Source organism: Enoplosus armatus, chromosome 6, assembly GCF_043641665.1.
Source record: "Enoplosus armatus isolate fEnoArm2 chromosome 6, fEnoArm2.hap1, whole genome shotgun sequence".
Taxonomy (NCBI): domain Eukaryota; kingdom Metazoa; phylum Chordata; class Actinopteri; order Centrarchiformes; family Enoplosidae; genus Enoplosus; species Enoplosus armatus.
Window position 1 is genome coordinate 21,491,071 of NC_092185.1, and position 22,052 is coordinate 21,513,122.

The 22,052-nt window shown below is 42.2% G+C and overlaps 1 protein-coding gene across 1 annotated transcript; it reads right to left on the reverse strand.

The window, feature by feature from the left end:
* Nucleotides 1–3,857: 3,857 nt before the first annotated feature.
* Nucleotides 3,858–21,158, reverse strand: n4bp1 (nedd4 binding protein 1). The gene is made up of 12 exons (XM_070907190.1): nt 20,847–21,158; nt 17,919–18,146; nt 17,363–17,536; nt 14,659–15,170; nt 13,670–14,027; nt 12,913–13,248; nt 12,059–12,294; nt 8,151–8,281; nt 7,788–7,884; nt 7,165–7,272; nt 6,268–6,369; nt 3,858–6,156 (listed from the first exon to the last, which is right to left on the reverse strand). The coding sequence occupies exons 1-12, from the start codon at nt 21,156–21,158 to the stop codon at nt 5,766–5,768; spliced, it is 2,985 nt and encodes a 994-aa protein (XP_070763291.1). The 3' UTR covers nt 3,858–5,765.
* Between the last annotated feature and the right edge of the window lie 894 nt (nt 21,159–22,052).

Genomic DNA, 22,052 nt, shown 5'->3' on the forward strand with positions numbered 1-22,052 from the left:
ACCAGATCACCTCTAACAGTGAGGGGACTCCCAGCAGAACGAAAACCCTCTTCCATCGAAAATCTGAAATGCCAAAAACAACACTAAAATAAAGACGAGTCAGCACTCTGCCTGTAAACAAACAGGGCACTGTTACAAATGTGGTGCAAGGTAAACATTGATCATTTGCAGGACTAAATTAAAACCTTACATACCTACATACAGTCAATCAGCTCTTTTCAGCTTCCCAACAAACAATAACAGTTATGGCAGACTCACGGTATCACAAAGATTCAGAAAGTACAATACCTTGCACCCAAACAATAAAATGCTAAAGTGAATAGAAAACATCGCTGATGATAAAAACCACAGGTTTGTCTTACCAGAGCCACAAGTGGAGGGAACACACAGAGCACCATAGTGGAGTGTGGAAGCTGCCTGCAGTCTCAGCAGCACACCTGCTGCTGCCCACGAGCCTACTTATTAGTTATTGGCTCTCACGTGATTGGCTAATGCCCCTCCTGCATGGTCCTAGTGCCTCCCTTCGACATATTCTACATATTGAACTAAATATATGATTTATTGATGCATTCAGTTATATTTTTGACTTGTATGACAACCTTTTTTTGAGGATCCATTCCTAATGACATGGGCTGTATATCCATTGTACGTAATGTACTCTCCAATCAAGGAGGTCAATTAAGAGTTTGAAACATCCACCCATAGGTTGACTTTTGCTTTTGGAGTGGAAAAATCGTGAAAAGAGACGTAGTCGTGTTATTTTTGAATGAGATATGATGGCCGTGTGGTTACATGCTAATCCATTATCTCTGTCGAGCCTCTGCAATCTGCCCACTTTCGTGCACTTGACGAATGTGTGGTCCCAGCTGGAATATATATGACATCTGGTGAAGCCAAAAGTTGTAAAGTGAAGTGACAAAAAAACTCCAGTAGCCACAGCTTAATGCACACTGACCCCTAGTGAACAGTCTGCAGAAGTGACTCAGACCTGCTGCGCTCTCAAAGCACATGACTGTTGCTTTTCAGGATGATTCAAATCTGATGCGGAAGCAGTGTGTTAGGACATGAGAGTCAAATACAGGGCTTGTGTTGTGTAAAAAATAATGTTTATGGATGCTTTAGAAATATCAAATAAGGCCAAATGTGTGTCTTAACTCTTCACTCCCTTTTAGTGGAATTCCACACATCTTCACTGCAGGTAAACACCAACAAAGGCACATGAGGATGGGTGTGTACTGTGCAAACACAAACACACAGTGTTCAACACTGCAGAGATCTGACTTGAACTCCCAGCAACGTGGCCTCCAGTATGACCGGGCTGTCCAGTCAACACAACTGGCAGTTTTCACTGGGGAGACATCAATAAGGCTCCTGGTTTTTGCATAACTGGGACTTTGGGAACCTGTGAACAGTTTTAACTGGAATTACTTTATGCCAAAGAAATGATCCCTATAAACTGTTGACATTGTGCTTCGTACTGTCGGATTCAAGTTCTTTTAATTGAATTTTTCAAAGCAGCAATCAGCAACTCTAACTGCATTGAAGTAGCAGCCGAAATAAGCGCCCCACCTTACGGAGAGAAGGCCTCTTCTGCATGTGCACCACACTTGTGCCATAGCATAGCATGTGTTATAGTATGAAGTCAGTAGGGGGCGCTCAGCTTACACACAGCTTTGCACGGGTAAACCCACTACTGCACCATGGCTTGGGATGTTGTTAAAAACTAAAAAGCGTGTATCTGTGAAAATACAGGGACACAGAGGAACTGTGTCTGGGCAGCCATAGCTTGCTTTATGCACACTTGTAAAATCTGTGGTCCTGTTCATCAGACCAAACGCTGACTAGTTGAGCAGAGGAGGATATCTGGTGCATGATCCTGCAGCTGTGGAACCAATTCTGTCTCCAGTTATCCACGACCTCAGCCATTTTCTTGCTTTTTGAACGCTAACAGAAAGTAATCAAGTTTGACGCCCCTAACGTGAAACACATTCACGCCAACCATCAAAGCTAGAGGGACACAAACTTGTCAGGCAACTGTACAGCACAAAGACAGGCTGAGATGATAGGGGCAAAGTGTGCACCTTTAAAACATTAAAAAGAATTTTAAGAAAGTACGATGGGGAACTTCTGCTTCTTATTCATTTATTTCTCTCATGTATTTTGCCTACGGTTGTGAGCAAATATTTAGCATCATGCGCACACACACACACACACACTCACACACACACAACTGAAACCATTCAGTCGCACATTTCACGCAATAATGGGGCGCCATCTTGTTGAAAATAGAACTACCCATCTGGTTTTGGATAAAAGATTGAAGAGCGGGAACCAATCAATGTTCATGGCAGTTGTTTAAAGTAATAATTCCTCTTGATGAAGACACAACCCTAAATGTGAACAGTTCCTGGATGTTTCATTGAACACTTGGCACCATGTATGAACGAGTATTACCTTTATTACCAAAATCAGGGAAAGGGAATTCATGTGAGAAAGTACTCCTTTATCTTCACCAGGACATTCATGATGTGTGTGACAACACTGCAAATATCAGCAGTATTTTTACATGAATCTTTGACATTCACGGTCCCCAGACGATGAAGCCCTCTGACTTTTTCTCTAGCGCCAGCAGCAGGTCAAAGGTTTCACTCATCCTATGAAATGTGTCAACTTCTACAAGACAGATTGGCTCAAGATTTTCTACAGACTTTTGTGGCTCTCACACAAGGAATCCCAATTTGGTGATTGCCTATCTTTTCCTGTGGCGCCACCATGAGGTTGACATTTGGTGTTTTGGGTCTATTGGGCTGTTGGATGGATTGCCATGTACACACACATGATGAGCTGTAAAGACTGTGGTGATCCCTTGACCTTTCACCTAGTGCCATCATCAGGTCAAAATGTTAATTTGAACAACAATGCAAAACTAATGACAATCCCATCAGCCTTGGCTGTACTTTGTGTTCAGTGCTAATTAGCAGACATAAACATGGTTAACATTACATCTGCTAAACATCAGCATGTTAGTATCATCATGCTGATGTTAGAATTTAGCTCCCGGCCTTGTTTGTGTGTATCTTTATTGTTCAATATTGTTAAAATATTATTCATGACTCATGGCAAGAATAAAATGGTAAATGTCATGGAAAAACATCTTGATCCAGGAAAAGAATTCAGGAAACGACTCAAAACTGGCAATGTATAAAAAAAAAAGTGTAGCTCAAAGTATTTTGGTAGTATATACATTATTCTTCATGAATAAACTAATAGAATGTAATTCACTTGCAACCACTATTAACACATTTAAAGGAATAGTTCCACATTTTAGGAAATACATTTATTTGCTTTCTTGCCAAGAATTAGATGAGAAGATTAATACCACTCTCATGTTTGTACAATAAATATGAAGCAGCCAGTTAGCATAGCTTAGCATAAAGACTGGAAACAGGGGGAAAGTTTGCCTGGCACAGTCCAAAGGTAATAAAATTCAACTACCAGCATCTCTAAAGCTCACTAATTAACACGTTGTAATTGTGTAAAAATGAGGGTTATGTCGATTTCTTGGCCAGGACCAGTAACTTCCTGAAGCTAAGCTAACCAGTTGCTTCATATTTTGCTGTACAGACACAAGATTAATATCAATCTTCTCATCTAGCTTTTCTAAAGAAAGCAAATGAGTGCATTTGCTAAATTTTCTTTGAAATTGGCTGAAAAATTCAAGAAACAATAATTTGTAATACTGTAGAGAAGAAGTGAATTAACAGTAAGCACTATACAGCAATGCGAAAAAAGTTTTATGGGGACTGCCGCATTTATTTCATTTTTTCACATACATAAAACCATATGTGCACTGTAGCCAAAAATGCTTGTATTTACAAAACGAAAATCAATATACACAAAAGAATTATAATACAACAAAAGAGGAAAAATAATCCTTCAGTAATCCTTACAACAACATTGCAAGTACGAACAAAACATATTTTTTGACACCTTGTAAAGTTTTTATGCAGATATTCTTTTATTACAAGGAAATAAAGTGTTTATATATTACAAAACTCAGATGCGCATCAAATATGCAAGCCGTGACCCACATTCTCTGGGTGTATGAGGGTAAAAAACCCCACTAAGTTTACTGAAGATTCATTAATTAAACCTTGTTTCACGCACTACACCATTACTTACCTTCAGTGCCTTAAATGTATCTATTAAACACTAATTACAAATGTAACTTCAGTAAATCTGATGTCTTTGCAAGATTTATTCTGGTGAGCAAATGTATGATGTTTGATTTCAAATGTAAGTGGGTCATTTAACTCAATCAACAAAAGGATAAATCCAAACTCTTGTAGTGTTTCCATCCAAAGCCAGATGCACTGACATACATACCTTTTGCATAAAGAAGGCGGATAACTCAAAACGCATCTCAGAACAAAATGCTGATAACTAGTGACTGGATCCTCCTGAAAACTCTGTTAAACAGCAGGTCTAACTGGAACAACAGATGCTGGCAACAGTTTCAACCAAATTTCAAATTCTCAGAGCAGCAAAGTACTCCTGAGTTCTTCCATACATTCTCAGAGAACATACAAAAACAGCAGGTTTCAAATTTACCTCTCAACATTCAGCCAATTTCTGCTGAAACAATGAAAGTCTAAAGCTCCTGATTCCTGGCTGAAAAGAACGGTCCTTTTGAAAACCACTTTAGGAATAATTGGTACTGTATAAGAGCATTGACTAGATTCAGCCAGGCAATAATTTGGAGAGAAGGCCATAAAGGTAACATTTTAAAAGGGACAGAGATGGGCAACGGTACTTTAATTATGGAAATGGATTGCTAATTAAAGATGAGTTCAGCCTGTATATATACACTCACATATAGTGAGCCAAATCTGAAGTAATGAGAAAACACATTGTCATAACTGCCCATCTATACACCCTCAAAATATTGGCCTTCCACATGCCTCTTAATGTGGTTCGCTAAATAACTGAAATTTAAGTTGCCTACTATCCAAATAAGGCCTTTTGGGATTTCTGTCCAACATTAACAGTCACTAATAGTGATTTTATGGTATTAAAGCCAGCGGTCTCATCATTCTTCCTGAAAGCACACAGTCAAGAAAATGGAAAAAAATCTGTGGTACTTTAACACTCAGCCGTCACTGTTGATGTTGAAAGATTTCAAAATGCTGAAACTGCTCACTGACATTGACTTCAATTACCTGCCACTGCCCGAGCGTATAACTAATACGTTGAAAAAATGAAAACATGCAAAAATCTTCAACGTCCCAAATTCTATCCAGAAAATGCTCAGAGCGTGTGTATTCAGAGATGTGTTGGAGTCTGATGGTAAACAAGGTTTGGCAGAAGAAGCCCAACAAGTTTCACAGTTCACTGCTCTTGGTCTTCTCACAGTGCTGGTCCCACATTCAAGGAACCTCTGAACTGTTGTCAAGGATCTGCAATGATTTATTACCATCTGAACAATATAGACTTTGTTGCTTGACAAATGTGGCGATTTGTTAATATTCTGCTTCTGTAAACACCAGTGTTGTTCACCTTAAATCAATTTAAGAGGAGGAGGGAGAGAAAAAAAATATCCATATTTTGCCAATAGCAGCTAGTTTGACGATCAGTCTTTATGTGAAATGATATTTAAAACAAGGTTCCCATGTCCTCCAGGCTGGAAGAAATAAATTATCTTTATGCTGACACGTATATTCTTGCATGTGTGTACTGTGTGTGTGTGTCTGCTGATTCTCAGTTATTTATCCCAGCAGCAGCCCAGACAGGGCGTTCAGGTCTCTCATGTACGGGTTGTCGCTGAGGATGCGGTCAATGCGTTGCTTCTGGTCGGGGAAGATGTCGTACAGCTTTCGTTTTAGTTCTGCTGTCTCCCCCGGTGACCGCTGGGGAGGGGGGGAGGGCGACGGGGAAGGGGAACGGCGTGGCGGGTGCCACTCGGGGGGACCAGAGTGGGGCCAGTGCGCAGTGGGGTGGGGTATCAGTGATGGAGGGGGCCGGGGTGTGGAGGCGGTGGTCCGGGGAGCAGAGTGGAGGGCCTGGACGTAAACCGGCTGCTGCGGCTGCTGCGGCTGCTGCTGGGAGGACGACCGGAAGTCTGGGGGTCTCAGAGGGGGGGGAGTGACTGGAGCCCTCCTGACAGAAGAAATGGAGAGAGAGAAGGGGAGTGTGAAAGGTGCAACAGGCCAGTCACTCACTGCAACACGATCAATCAAGGTCACAGGTTTCCTCTGGGCCCCAAAATACCTGTTGTCTTTACGCAGGAAGATGTCTAGATGAGGTCCGTTTTTCCCCAGAGGGTCATCAGGTATCATGAAGTGGTCCTCCACAAAAGTAAACTGAAGCAACCTAGTGAAAAGGAAAGAAATATGATTATTTTATAATGTGAAATATGATTGTTTTTTGTTTTTTTTACTATTTCTAAACAATAAATACATATTATGGCTTTAGAGGGTGGGGGCACAGTGTCAAAGCCTTTGCATAGAGGAGTTCAGATTCAGAAAAGACAAACACTGAGCGGGCGCTGTAATGTGGGTTTTTGCTTGTCCCTCCATGAATTTGTGTCTTGCTTGCAAGTTTTCAAATCCCAACTGTATTCAAAATATTTTGGGAAACTTAGGACATTTGACGTTTTATTTTCATGATTTCTATGATAAACCACATATCTACAAAGCCTGCATCTAAACAAAACCAATCGGAACAAGTGAACAGCACAAAGATGTGGCTGCTAAACCCCGTCAAACGCATTTAACAAATCAACTCGTAGTGAGCTGCTTTAATTGTCCTGTAACACACATACAAAACATTATAGTTGTAATTTCATTTGCTCATGATCTTAAAAATGTGAGATATATTTATAGTTATTTTGTATCCATTCGTTTTGAACAAACAAAAAAATCTATCATCTTTTTATTATTATTCATCAGACAACGCTTTTGTTACTGCTGTAACTTTTTTCCTCTTGCATGTTAATCAGGGTCTGTTTGTTTTTGATTGTAGGTAAATGTAAATATAACTGGCAGTAAATAAAAACTGCATCCTTAACACGTCACCCAGCTGGCAGTCTGCCTTGGTGGACTTTCCAGTATCACGTTGTAATGGAACGTTTAAGTGAATGACTGTGTACACACAACACACAGTCACCTCTCTTGAATGATCTTGCGCCAGGTGTCCGAGGTGTCGACAAAGTCCCTCAGGTTGTCGTTGGTTACGATGATCCCGTCCGTTTTTTCTGCTAGGTGGAGCAGGAACCTGACGGAGGGAGAGAGAGAGCGAGAGAGAGAGAGAGCGAGAGCGAGAGCGAGAGAGAATGTATTAGACACCCCCGGTGTTCAAAGGTCAGACACTCGTTCCCAGCTTGGCTCACAGGGGGGAACACCTTGCGTGCGGAGTCATTGGTTCATTTTTACAAACCCCTTAAACCCGCCTCATAAATCTGTGAGGACTGATATTTGTTGGATCTGTCCTGTAGTTAGTGAGCTTACTCATCTCTATTATGAAAACATAGCATGACTGTAGTTGGGGATGGGCGGGGTGAGAGTACGGGACACAGTGTTAGATATTTGCGTAGGAGGAGATGAAACCATAATGCACAGAGAAAACAGAGCGGTTCACAAAGAAGCATGTTCCCCCACCGCTCTACGTCTACACCTCTCTGTCTGCCTTCTTACGGCTGTCTGGATGTGAAGAATTCAAGATAGGTGGACTCTCTCCTGAAAGATGTCTGAATTAACCAAAGGTTTAACTGTGTGTGTGTGTGTGTGTACCTGTCGTCATGGGAGGATATCCTCTGGCCACAGACCTCTCTGGAGGGAGTGAATGAGAGCAGTCTCAGGTCTTCTAGCTGGTTTAGAAAATGTTGCTCTGAAATAAAATAACGATTACATTAATATTACATGATGATAAAATGGAATAGCAAGAAAATGCACACACAAATTGTTTACATCCTGCAGGCTCAAACATGCATGCACATAGATTGGTTGAAGAGATGGTTCAATAGTTTAAAGTGTTCTAGTTGTTATTACCAGGAGGCCTGAAATGATATCGTGTATAATAATGTGTACAGAAATACATGGTACTGGAGTAAAAACACAAATCAGTGTTCTTTTACTTGAAGACTGCATGTGTACCTGTTGTGAGTCGGTCTCTCTTCTGACGCCACTGAGGGACAAATACTGTGATCTCTCTGTGGCCCCGCCTCCAAAACGTCTCCACAGCCAGCGCTATTCCTCGACAGGAGAAGAACCGATGAAGACCGTGACTGGAGAGATGGGGAGGAAGAGAAGAAGAGGGACACAGTGAGGAGGAGGAGGAACATCACAGATAAATCAGGAATATGTTTGACGAGACTACAGTTTGCACTGTTGGAACTGCTGAGGTCCAAGACTTCATTTTAGTGAAGGTATAAATGTGGGAAAGAAAACAATCTTTGTACTGCACACAGAGTTTCCACTGATATGACTTGACATAGGAGGATGAAGGAGGAGGAACATTTTTTTGGACATACTGTATGTATAAAAACATCTTACTGTAGAGTCCCAAGTAAGCAGATACTAACAAAACAATAATTAACAGGAATTTTGGCCCAGGCAACTTAAGTAATGACCAACCTGCCAATCATTTTAGTGGTACTCAATACAAATCAGCACCCAAACACACACATACACATGCTGCACGTCAACACCATCAGCTGACCCAGATTGCTGGTGGTGACGTGCGCGGCCTTGTATGCGCACGTCAGACAGCTGTAAAACAACAAATGGGAAGCTAGGACAGAAAACCACAAAGCAACACAAACAACAAACACCAAACACCAACAGAGATGAGAAACTCCCTGAGAGCAGCCAGCCTCACCGAGCAGGAAGCCGCCGCCGCTGCTGCTGCTGCTGCTGCTGCTGCAAGCCACAGACCCAAAACACTGGTGACATCCTCGGCAATTATTTACTTTCAAATGTTTTTTTAGAGTATTTATTTTTATCAGTGCATTCCGGTACTTTATTTGATGGTCTCAGGTGTATGTGTTAAAGGAAATTCTCAAAACCCTTCCATTGATCATCACGTCAGGATAAATAGAGCTGTGATAATAAACCTATTTTTACGTTGGGGAAATCTACTCGTGGAGGATCTTTTTCAGGGGAAATGTTTGACTCTGTGTGTCAAATCTTTACAGTAGCAGTATAAGTGTTTTGTAACCCTTTAGCAGTGGAAAACTGGTAAGTAGGGCGAATCAAAAAAGCTACACTGGTGCTAGAAGAGTCATAATTTCAGAGAAATCATTTTTAAAAACTGTTCTACATGGTCTAATTGTTGCCTTATGAATGGAGCTTCTGTCCACTCTTCTTTCTTCTTCCTTGTCATGTGAATTTTGTCAGTTATGTCTCTACTAGCAACTTCCCTGTCCACTGTGTTACTTATCTTGATCAGCAATCTGGCCTCACATGAGCTGCGGTGAAGCAGAGACGCACAGCAAACAGTCTTGTATGGCTGCTTGCTACACACTCAGTGGTGTGACACAAAAAGGTTTAGCAGGTCTCCAGCAAGTGATGTAGGTCCGGCCAAACAACAGCAACAAATAAGGGTTCATAGGACCCCTGGCACAAATAGTGACGCAATAAGCTAAAGTTAGTCTGTTCAGCTGCTGATGCTGCTACAGCTGAATGTGGACGGCGTAGAAATACAATCCACAAACAGTATTGGCCTCAGCATGAATCCATATTGACACACTAACAACTTTCTTTTATGTGGATGACCACAAATGAGGGTGAGTAGACGGACTTGTTCTTCCTGAAAACAGCAGGAGAATTGCGGAAGTCAATGGAAGTGTTCCATCATGAAGTTTGATATTGCTCCGGCTCAAGTGTCTGGCCTGAATTTACCTTTTGAAGATGACAGCAGTGAAGTGTTAACACTGCAGAAGAGAACAAGATAATTTTCAGTGGTCAGAGTTGCAATGCAAATTCAAGGGAAGTTCCACCGACTGTTGAAAGAGAAAGTGATGAATGACACCACAGCAGGAAGAGATTATGCAACCAATAAAATTACCATGGAAACCTGGACGTAACCTGACGTAGGAAAACATCTCAGAGCTCATTAGAATAAGTTAACATAATCTAATAACCTCTTTTATGATTGGGACGTATCCTGATCCCCAAACCTGCACTAGACATCATCATCTTTTTCAAGCAGCTGGGGTATTTTGTTTTCAATGAAAACAAACTAGTGAATTTACACATACATGGAAATGTTTACAATATTTTGTAATCTTACAGTTTAGGCATACTTCTGGTAAGGAGGGAGGAAGGACGAAAGGGAAGAGGGAGGAAAAGTGGGAGTGAGAGAACGTGAAAGGAAGTGGTTGCTAAAGTGAGAAGTCAAGATAAGGTCATCCAGGATGAAGACTGTGAAGACACATCAGCAGAGAGGGAGGAGAAACAGCAACAGTCTGTGCTCCGTCCTTCCTTGTGTGACACACAAAAACGACAGCAGAGTCCCTCTGTGTTTGTAGTTGCTGTTTGATCCAGAAATTGTGCAACAGATTTTTACTAGAAAAGGCCTTTCTTCTCAAAAACACCCCCGTAGTACACCCCCACTCATCAATATCATGTCGTTACTACTGCTTTCGCTCTGCCGGGCGCGCACACACACACACACACACACACACACACACACACACACACACACACACACACACACACACACACACACACACACACACACACACACACACACACACACACACACACACACACACACACACACAGGTGATGAGTAACAACATTATGTGAATGCGTGGAATGAGTTTTGGTGCACCTACACAACAAGGTTGTAGCTGCGACCTACGCACTGTAACAGGTGGTTGGTTTAGTTTGAGAGTATGACTGAGAGTGTGTGTGTGGTCGGTCGGTCGGTCGGTCGGTTAACTGATGATGGCGATGTTGATGGGAAGGGGTGATGGCTTCACATGTAAAAGGAAAAACGTGGGGCATTCACTACAGGTGCGGTGTTATAATTGTCATCACAGGAGCTGCAACTCTCCGTCTTTACACTTAAACCTGGTACTTTGACTTTGTAATGTTCAGAAGAACTAATAAGGGATTCACATGAAAACATCTCTTAAAAAAATCCAAGAGTCATCTCAGTCACAGCTACGCCACTGGTAATAGTTAACACGTGCCGGTACACCCCAGACCCTTGTGGCCTGTCATGTTGATACCAAACAAGAGATTCAGCAGTAGACTGTTTCCCCGAGTCTGTTTCCTGCTGTCCATTTCCACAAACAGATGATAGAATGTTGAATTCCATAAATATCCAGCTTTTTAAACAAGAGCTGGACCAAAGTTTTAAAACAATGTCATACCAACGTGCAAATATGCAAAAAACAAACCAGAAAAAATGATATACGTTTCTACATGTGAACACACCTTTTCTGCAATTTTGTTTCCATTTTACACAAAAAAATGTTCCTTCAATGAAGGAAACTGAGCCTAAAAGTACCAGATGCGACACCAATATCCTCTGAGCTGAGCTAATGGCAAAAATAAACAAAAAATCCCCCGACCAAAACCCACAATGCTGTCACACTGACACCTGACCCAGAGGTGAGATAAGTGCCCAAGCTCACAGATGAGAGATTTTTCAACAGATCAAACTCACTTGGCTCCGTCTGAGGTGACGAGTCCCTCAATTCAAAGACACATACATACATACATTTGCTTAGTTGCTGAATCTGATGTGTTTTGATTTGATTGAACCCTTATTTCTGCATATTGGAATCAACAGCAAAGGTGGTTCTGACTTTTTTTCTGCCCCAGGAAAGTTTCTCATTTGTGTACAACTGACACACCATTACATACATTTCTTTAAATTATTTCTTTACATTTGGTAAGAATCGTTTGTGTTGATAGTGCTGCCTGCCCTTTACTTAAATGTACGTGCCATATGTCCATGTAGGGACAGATCCTGCTTTAAGCCAGAATAGCCTTTCTGGGAAAAGATGCAAGACCGCTTGTATTTGCTTGTGTGTGTGGTGCAGACTTACGCCATAGCCACGTTGCTGCCATCTATGATGATGTGTCTGAGCTCCGGACGTCCCGGCTCATTTGGCAGCTTCAGAGTGTAGGGGGTCCTCAGGGACTGATGGAAACGAGCCAAGCCAGTCACCGGGGGAGCTGGGGGGTCATTTGCAGGAGGAGTCCTGGCTCCGACTCCGTGAAACCCCACATGGCTGATGGTCTGATAGGGAGAGGCCGAGGGCCGGGTGATGGGCTGAGCCGACTGAGAAGGACGCACACAAAAAAATGACCTGGATCAGAACAACACCCACCCGATTCCCCGCCATGTTTAAGATCACAGCTCATTCCCAGCTCTGTCATGCAGAATTTGTGTGGAAGAACTGAGTGATATGGTGACATAAATAACTAAATATTTTAAGTCTTTTGACCTGTACAAATTTATTTTTTTGTACCCTGCATGTGTGTAGAGTTTTAGTACGAAGGTTGAAATTGTAAATGCAGATTTTTCTTCTGTTGCATACGTTTTCAGAGAAAAATCCCCCCCTGCCTAAAAAAAATGACACTCCTCAACAAGAGGACAGGTCAGATGAAATGCACTGATAAATATTGCAATTCCTCTCTGCCTATTTGTGTGGTCTACTAGCTCAGCTCTTTGTATAAGATACAACTAAATATAAATATCGTCTCATTTTGTTTCCATATTCATCAGTTTTACCCACAAGTAAAACAGATTTTTATAAACATCTCGTTGACAACCAGAAATGACTCATCCCTTAAAATCTTTCACATCATTCTGCAGAGTGAAGGTCAAACATCGGAGTGAAGCAACATTACGCAGACCACATGTATGAGTGGAGTGGGACTTTAAGGTAATACCTACACTGGGTGTCGAAGCTAAGGAAGTGGTGGTGGCAGTCAGCCACTGAGGCGTGCTGCGCAGCGCTGTCACACTCTCAACCTTCACTGATCCTCCCAAAGTCTGAGTCCCACCCCTCGACAGGTAGTCCCTCTGTGAGACTCCGCCCCCTCCCCGCGCCAAGTAGTCTGTTCTGGATCCTGACTGGGTGTCCAGGTGCGCCACGGTCATCATCCGGGACGTCCTGCTATCTGCCGTTTTGGTATTTGTGGCGATGACATCATCGTCATCGTCAATGGTAATAATCTCGTAGCTTCCTGCTCCTCCTTGAGCACTAGAGCTCCTCTTGATAGTGATGGCCTGAAATGAGATGTGAAATGATTTTTTTAAAATCTTTTGTTATTATTATTTACCTCATGTGAAAATGACATTTTTCGAACAATTAATTGTAAATGATTTGAGATGAAGAGAACAGAGTGCAGGGTAGAAGATTAAATGAGGAGAAGGCGGCTTCGAAGAAAACATTTAAATGTGCCATGGGAGTTAAGACGGGAGAGATGTAAATGTGAAATGGGGTGATAGATTAAATGCCTATTTCACAGGTTAAGTATTTCAGGTTATATTACCTGAAATGTATCATGCAACTCAGTCTACATCTAGACTGTATTTCAGAGCTTCAAACTCAGCCAGGAACTTAAAAATGGAGATTTGGTCTTTCTCTCATTTCCAGGTCAAAGGCACTACATTAAATTTGGGTGTTTTATCAAAGGGTTTTATATACCTGCTGAGTGCTGGTCTCGCTGCCGCTGCACTGCCTCCGGTGCCCCAGACCGTTACTGCTGCCACCATGCTGGCTGGGCTTAATGTTCTCTTTAGACCTGCCCGGGTCTACCAACGCTCTGCTCAGCTCGCGCTCCTTTTCTCTGAACCGAGAGACCGTAGAGGAGGACGACGACGATGAGGAGGGAGTGTCTGGGGAGCGCACAGAGTTCAACCGTCTTTCTTTCTCCCCTACTTTCGACCCCTCTTCACAACGCTTGGTTTCCTCAACGATTTTCTCCAGAATGAGGAAGGTATCTTCTGTCTGTCCCGTCTCCTTGACGACTCGCTCCACCACTTCCTGCTGGTAACCCATGGTTCTGAAGAAAATGTGTGTTTTTTTAACAATGTTTCATTTGGCAGTGAGAGAGATGTTGCAGAGTTAATGAGGGGATATGATCACATTTCAAGGCTGTCTATACTCACATGCCCGTATGTACACTGAGAGAGTTATTGCTCCTCTTGTCCACACTGGCTGTGAAGAAATACCTTCCTAACGTGATTCCAATGTAACAGATGGGGGACAGTTTCACAGTCCTTAATTTGTGCAAAATTTCAGCCAGAGCTAATATAAGGTTTAGACTTAGACGAATCAAGTGAGTATTTTAGTATATTAGCTTCAGCTGAACATTAGCATGCATTTTTGCACAGAACGATGACTGACTGAAATCGCGTAATGAAGGTATGTCTCCAAGGACAAGAGGAACATCTATGTACATATGGGGACATGAGCATTGTTTTAAGACTGACTTGACAAATGTAAACCTATTCTTTACCAACACAAAAGAAAAAAAGATGAACTATCCAAAACCCTGTATAGCCTGAAGAAAATTTAAACTCCCCATGTTCTACTTGACCAACAACATCACTTGGCCAACAAGTAATTCCTAACACCCTAAAGTAATAATGATGAATTCATTTGCACACATTTCAAACTATGATGACCTTTACCTGAAGAAATTGACCAAGCAGCGGAGGTTGGTTTCGGGGCTGACTGCCTCCCCGTCATCTGAGACTCCTTCACTGGCGTCCAACATGATCGTACCGACTACTGTGTTTGCTTTTGCCGAAGAGGAGAGGGACGATGAAGCAGAGGGGGTTTTGGATCTACAACTGCCACTGCCCCCCCGGCCTTCTCTGTCCTTCTGTCGATCCCTCTCTCTCGCCCTCTCCGGCGACTCGTCCCTGCGCTCCAGAGAGTACTGTCTCTTTGTGTCCCGAGTCTCGCTATCAGACGATCGCCGCTTGTGTGAGGGCCGAGTGCCGTTGAGCAGGACGGCCTCTGGGCATAATCCCATCACTCCTGCTTTACTGCCTCCAGAGATGGGTGCTGCTCCGGTCCCTTTCTCCTCAAAGCTGGTGTCCAGGATGCGGTTGGAGAGCTCCGTCACAGGGGTGCTACTCTGTGAGCGGTCCTGGTCGACCTCTGCCATGCTGGGATGCAGCGTCTGGTTGAGCTGAGCCTGGGAGAGGAAATACAATGGCAATCATCACAGTTAACAAAAGTCCAGTAAAAGTCCCCCTCAAACATGAACACTCGCCATGGTCATGGCTCACGTTGTACTTCCCTGCGTGCCCTACGTGGTTCTCCAAAAAGAGTTTGTGTCACAAATAAAGAGGCATGAAGTTGTCTCTTTTACTTCCTGCATGGCTGCCAAAATGATCTGACAAAGTTTCTCTGGATGAGAATGGCTGCTAAATTCCTAAGAGTAGCACAAAGAGGCATTTATAAACTTTTTACATGCTAGCAAGTTTAATCAAATTATGTTTCAAGTTAAAATGAAATCCGTTGTCAAAGCATTTTCAAAACTGAAAGAAGCATGACAAAAACTGAACACCTACATCTTAAGATCCCTGTAGTATTTAATTTGCACAAGTTTAATGACCCTGAGATTAGGCCACAACATAGGTACAACAATGTCAGCAAGTTTTCTGTAGAACAGCAACAATAACAACCTGCCTTGTTGTGTATAATATAAAAAGGTATCCTGCAGCCAAGGACAAGCAGGCCCACACAGCATTGGCGTAGGCAGAAAAAAACATTTGGGCAGGCCTGAAACTGAAAGGTCTACATTTTCCATGATCATCCTGCTATAAAAAGGTGATAGCAAAAAACAACAAAAGAAACTTAAACATTTCTTTAAAAAAAAATCAAATCAATATTACTGCCACATCATGAACACAGGCTTGACATAATAGGCTCTAACATGCACTTGGCATGCATAACTGTGATGAGCCCTGATAGTAAAAAACGGCAGCTGAGATGTACAGCCCTCCACACGAAGCCAAAGGAAAACCAACCAGACCTAAACTAAAACAACCCACCACCATCAAGCAGCTCGCAGTCTCCTCACATGTACCTCAAGAAAATGTATCACTCCATCATTTATGTAGGGAACACACACAGCAACCGGTTCACTTCAGACTTATCTTTGTAGTCACTTCAAGGTTGTATTTTGCAATGAACTTGAACAACTCCAAAAAGTTCCCTCCATTTAGAGCCTCCTCTGTCCCCCTGTGTCCTCTGAGTGGAATGTCTTGTTTGGCGCCAGGCATATCAATAGCCCTTTACCCAAATTCACGGTGACACTAAGAATATGGATTTTATAGAGAGAAACCGTCAGCAGGTTAAATACAGTGCCATGACTCTGTGGCCCATGGCTTTGCTTGTCAGCTTCCAATTCAGATAAAGCAGACTATTCCTGTCTAAATCCAGTTCTTGCAAATGTCAACTTGTCTCTGGAAAATTCCTACAGGCCTTGCAAAAGATTGCATCTTTTCCCTTAGTGTACTAGATTCATTTGAACAGATGATACCATTGTTTGGAAAAGCAACAAGGATTTTTCAGAGATAAGAAATGATACCAGTACAGGTTGGGTGAATGGCTCATCAAGGGGCCCATGGGCAAACAAATCTGATGGTGGCCCTGCAGACTCTGGAGTAGGAGGTGATGGTGGTAAAGCTGAGCTTGTCTGAGTTGTTGCGGGAGTGGTGGTAGCTGTCAGTCATCGTGCTTGTGTGTTTTAGCTCATTTAAGCTAGCCAAATCATCATTTGTTTCGTGCAGCTCTTCCTCCTTCAACCATGGTTTCTTTAAATATCTTGCTATGGATATTTGCTTTGACATTTTTTAACTAACTTAGTAGCTGTCAAACTTTCCATTTCACAGCAAAATTGGCAGGAAGTAAATTCATTTCAGCCAGGGTGAGAGAGTTCACTCCAATACATATACATCTAATCAAGACAACAACTATGTACAAAGGATGTCTGTTCTTTATTAAACCCAATTAAAACACCATAAATGTGTTTCTTTGAGCATTGAAATTATGAATACACTAACTAAGAATTTGTAGATTTCGGACTGAGCTTTGGCAGAACACACACACAGACACAGGGGTTTCACATATCACCCCATTTTCAAGAGCAGCAATGGTCCAGACAGGAACAGGACACCTCACCTTTCAGAACCTAAACTCTCACAGGCCACCGAGAAATCATACAGCATGAGATTATAATCTCATCTATCAAGCAGATACATTTTACTGTTTCCTAAATTTGCTGCAGTTTTCCAGAGACACTCTAGGGAAAGTCTCAGCTTGACACAGTGGTCATGCTGTACTGTAATACATCACGTTTTAAAAAAGGTATACACTAACCAGGGAGGAAGTGTTTGTGGTAGTGGGGCTATGAGCCAGTCCCAGTAACTCCTCCTTCAGGGCACTGGGCAGCAGAAGAAGCTCCATAGTGTACTTATCATCTCTCTCCTCCACAAAGGACTTGAATGCTCGTTTCACTGCAGGCTCTCTGTCACTCGGCAGACTTCGCTTCTCCTGGATACAACACACACAGACACACACAGACACACACAGAGAGATTTGAGTGTGCTGTACCACACAATGTAAATAGAGAGCAACTAATGATTATTTACATGATCAATTCATCTGCTGATTCATTTGTCTTTGAAAGGATTGACCATTTGGTCTAATAATGTCAGAAAATTGTGAACTTGTAATAGTTTCAGCTCTACTTCGGAAGATTTAAACATTTTCAATGGGACTAAGAAAGTGGCTGTAAAGCCTTCTATAATTATGGGGTTTACAGTCAAAATACATATTACAGATGACAGAAAAGTAAAGTGTGAAGGTAGCTGCCACTAAAGAGCTTTAACTACTGTAAAATAGAATTGTGTGTGATCATTATTACTACCCATACCTGGAATAGTGCTACAAATTGCTGAACTCTGCTCTGGGCCATCACTACGGGTTCAGCCCGACCCAACAACCGCAGGCGGCCTGGCTCAGGCACCACGACTTCAGCACTTGTGTCCCGAACGAGCCTGTCCAGGAAGAGGCCCCGGGCACCAGCAAAAATACAGTGCATGTCCACTGGGTACCGCTCTTCTTTCTGCAGTTCGGGGTCACAGAGTCCTCGAACATATTCCTGCACGACAAGGAGAAGAAAAAACACTTGTTATTGCACGTCAGTGTACAACAGCATCATTGATAAAACAACCATAATTCCTGTATATGACGGGAACTGCTTTTTGCAGCTTGACAGACAATTTCTCGAAAATAAGAAGAAAGTAAGAAGGCCACGAAAATGGCTATGGCATTTTAAAAAGCACTACAAAAGTACACATTAGTTGCTAAAAATGATCAGGTAAAAACTAAAGAAGCCAGGGCTCTCAAGTCCAACAGCAGCAATTTTTGTGATGGATTAAAATGTATCTGCTAATATATTTCGGCGAAATTCAGGATGAAGCACATTAAGCAAAATTACATACATACATTTATTTTCTCTTAGTTCAGAGGCACACACACACACATACTCACACCCCACCCTCGCTGTGGAGCAGTAGAGCTGACAGGTGCTGAAACTAAACACTTGTCGTTGATTCAGGGAATCTCCTGGCTATGGGAAATGTTCGGATGAATCAGCTGCAGGTGGGAGCGGTAACTTCCTTACAGATACTGTGTCACATTTCTTTAGTGTTAATGTGTAAGAAAAAAAAAAGCTCAGTACTGAGAATGTAAAATGACTCAACAATGACGCAGTGAGAGAGAATGAAAGAAAGGATGTCTGACGTGACAGAGAGCCAGATGACAAATATTTGGGTGTGGCCTTTAAAATCAAACAACCAATAAGATGAGTTGGGATTTCCAGCAGGTCTGGACCTCTGTAGTAACCTAATGGGCTGAAATAACTAGTACTTTGGGTTTTTAACAACTAGAAATACAACTAAAAATAGAATTCTGGTTTCAGATTTGGTACTAAACTCTTCTTGGGTTGCAGTAGATCTACTTAGTTTTGTTATTTTTAAACATACAAAAGCTTATCAGTGAGTATTTATACAATTGTTGTCATTTTTCAATATTGTGAGCACCAAAAACAAAATTCCATTCAGCTCCACTGTATTGCAGTGAAGGCAGAAATCTCAGAATATATAAACTATATGCATGTCTTTATTAATTTGAGTAAACCAACCCTGTAACAGGAAATGATTACAGCTTTACTTCATCCATTTTATCTTTTATCTAATTTTCCAGGGTAGTGCTTCTACAGTCTTGTAGAAGTGGAAACCATGAACAAAATCAACCTAAAACTAGCCATTGATTCATTTCCAATAAATCTAAATATAGTCGTTCACAAACTGTATTGTCCCTTCTGTAAGTCAAGCAGGCAGCTTTACATTGCCGACTTACTGATGCTGTGAGAAGCAGCTGCAAACTGTGGCATATTGTTGAAAGAGAAAATAACAATTAGGACTATTTTCAATCATGTGTGGCACTTTTCCCTTGCAAAACTACATTACAAGAAGGGTTGTTACGGGAATAATGACAGTGATTTCCCAAACTAGAGGAAGCCCCAACATAACTTAGTATGGCAATGCAGGAAGCCATTTATGACTCCTGTGTCATCCTTTTCATGACTTGAAACGGGCTGACAGTGAAAATTACCATTTCCACATCACATTCTCGGTTGACTGGCAGAGCTTGGAACAGCTGGTTACAGGGGGAGCAACTTACGCACAAAAGAGAGACCCATGACACAAGATGCAGAAGTGTGAAAGATTCTCGTGTATGGGAAAATCACACAGGAATAAATAAATGCTACAGATGTTGGCAGCTATTTTGCATGTGTAAGTGTAGTCTCTAAATAAATTGATGGCTGTGTTTCGAGTTGACTTTTTGTGTCGGATAATGTGATTCAGTCACCCTGAGCATTGTGTATTGAGAGTGCTGCCACATTGTCCCACAATTTTAGATGTCAAATTTGCTGGTTTTGAACCAAAGGGGCCCAGGAAGCCCTCCTCAAGAGCCTTTGAAGCGATTTGAGATAGTCTTCTACTTCCCATATGGACATCCCCAAGAGAAATTCTACAATAATTGAGAAAGAAAGTCATAGAATATGTTGTAATGTGTGTGCACATATCCCCAAAATGTCCAAATACATTTTCAAAATGCTGAAATGTAGGGACAAACAAAAAATAAATGAATATATTGTGATCTATCGATACATTATGTTTGCTTCTCATACTGCAAACAACTGAACTCTCAACTATTTACTTTCTGTCACTTTTAGCTTGTGGTTGCTTGATATTTTAAAATGTGGTGCAAAGAGACACACTTTGTTACATAACGATTGTCTAGTTAAGTAGCCTCCCAGAGATTTTCCAACAACATGTTGACTATTGATTGTTATTGTGATTGCACTGCATTGTGATTTAGGCTCCATTTCATCTAAATTAAGGGTGGGTGATATGTCATAGATAACCCTGCTTGCACTGCGGATGTGGTGGTGACTATATCCAATAGCTACAACAACTTTAACAAAGTTATCACGTTGTGGTGCAGCCTTTAAAAGACCAGGGAAACACAAACATAATAATCGCAATACGATACTGTCTCCCAGCCCTGGTGGTATATACATTTAAACAAGCTGGTAAGATGTGTGATAAAACAGCAGAACCTGGTACCCATCACGGGACACTGATAACTTCCACCTGTTCATCAGCCATAAACACGGACAGCGGGCGGTATTGCCAGCGTATATTATATTTGCTGAGAACAACTCTTTGACACAGAGGACTATCGATTCATCTATAGAAAATGCAAGTGAAACAGTACTACAGGAGCTCACCTTTGCCTTTGACACGTCTTCTCGGTTTCCTCTGAGCTGCAGCCATATCTGCCGTGATGTTTTGCTACCGTGCGGCTGTCCCGTGTGGTCCAACAGACCGATAATAGTGAACGTTACTTTAAAAACCTGCTCCACTCGAGGCTTGGCACATTTCAGCTCCTCTTCTTTATCCTCTAGCACTGTAAACTCATCCACTGTGGGGGCCTCTAGCTGCTGCCTCCCGGCTGACGCAGGGAGCCTGCTGGTCGGCTGCTCTAGGCACGTTAGCTCGGTGACTCGTCTCATTCCGAGGAGGGGCCGCGTTGTTGACATTCCGCCTCTCGGTCTTACCGTCGCTCCTGACAATGACGCCTCAATATTCAAACCTTTCGGCGCTGTTAGGAGCCTTTGGCGTTTTCATGGTCTCTTTTGGTGTGTACTCCAGAGCAACGAAGCGACGTTTACAGCGTCTAACGACATGAACACAGGGGTAGTGCTAGCTTAATAACTCGGAAGCCCCGAGTGACGTATCCGGAAAGTCCCAGTGAAGGCGTCATCAAAACACGACAGTTAAGCGTGCTCGAGCTCCTCACGGCGAGTCCAAGATGCTTATCTGTCAAGGTGTTGTGAAAACAAGCTAAAACAAGACGCAGAGTAATCTATATTCTTACGACATCAAAACCATAGATGGAGATCCTGTGAGATGAGACTGTCTATTTTATAATGCAGTCAATAAGCGTTTAGACAGCGTCTGTGTGCGAATATGATGACAGTTTGGTTGAATAAGAAAAGTGAGTGCAGCTGAACAGTCCAGACAATCCAAAAACATTACAGCCGCAAGATGTGCAGCTTTGCCCTCTTGTGGTTGTGCGAAGTCATTGATTGTTGCAATTAGTACAGCAAAAACTGAAACAGTTTTTTGAAAAACTGTAACAAGTCGTGCAAACCATCTCACCTGGCCTCCTTCTCAGCTGCAAGTGTTGGGTTATGGTTGAAATGAGCTAGCCAGCTAATGATCCAGCTGGATAGTGATGTGTATTATTTGATACTAAACATAAAAGGAATCTTTTCATAAAATGATATACAGTACAAAGTTGTCACGTATGCAGTGTTCCAGGTGGATAACTAGCAGATGTTGGGGCTCCATACTGATAAGACTCATTATAGTTTGGGAGTCTCCCTTGGAATGTGGGAGTTATACGATAGAGGTCTCTTGTCCTTGACCCC

Coding starts and splice junctions, on each gene's coding strand:
- n4bp1 (XM_070907190.1), bottom strand. CDS start 21,158: ATGTCAACAACGCGGCCCCTCCTCGGAATGAGACGAGTCACCGAGCTA. Junction 18,147..20,846: donor AAGACGTGTCAAAGGCAAAG/GTGAGCTCCTGT, acceptor CTTGTCGTGCAG/GAATATGTTCGAGGACTCTG. Junction 7,885..8,150: donor GAGAGACCGACTCACAACAG/GTACACATGCAG, acceptor ATTTTATTTCAG/AGCAACATTTTCTAAACCAG.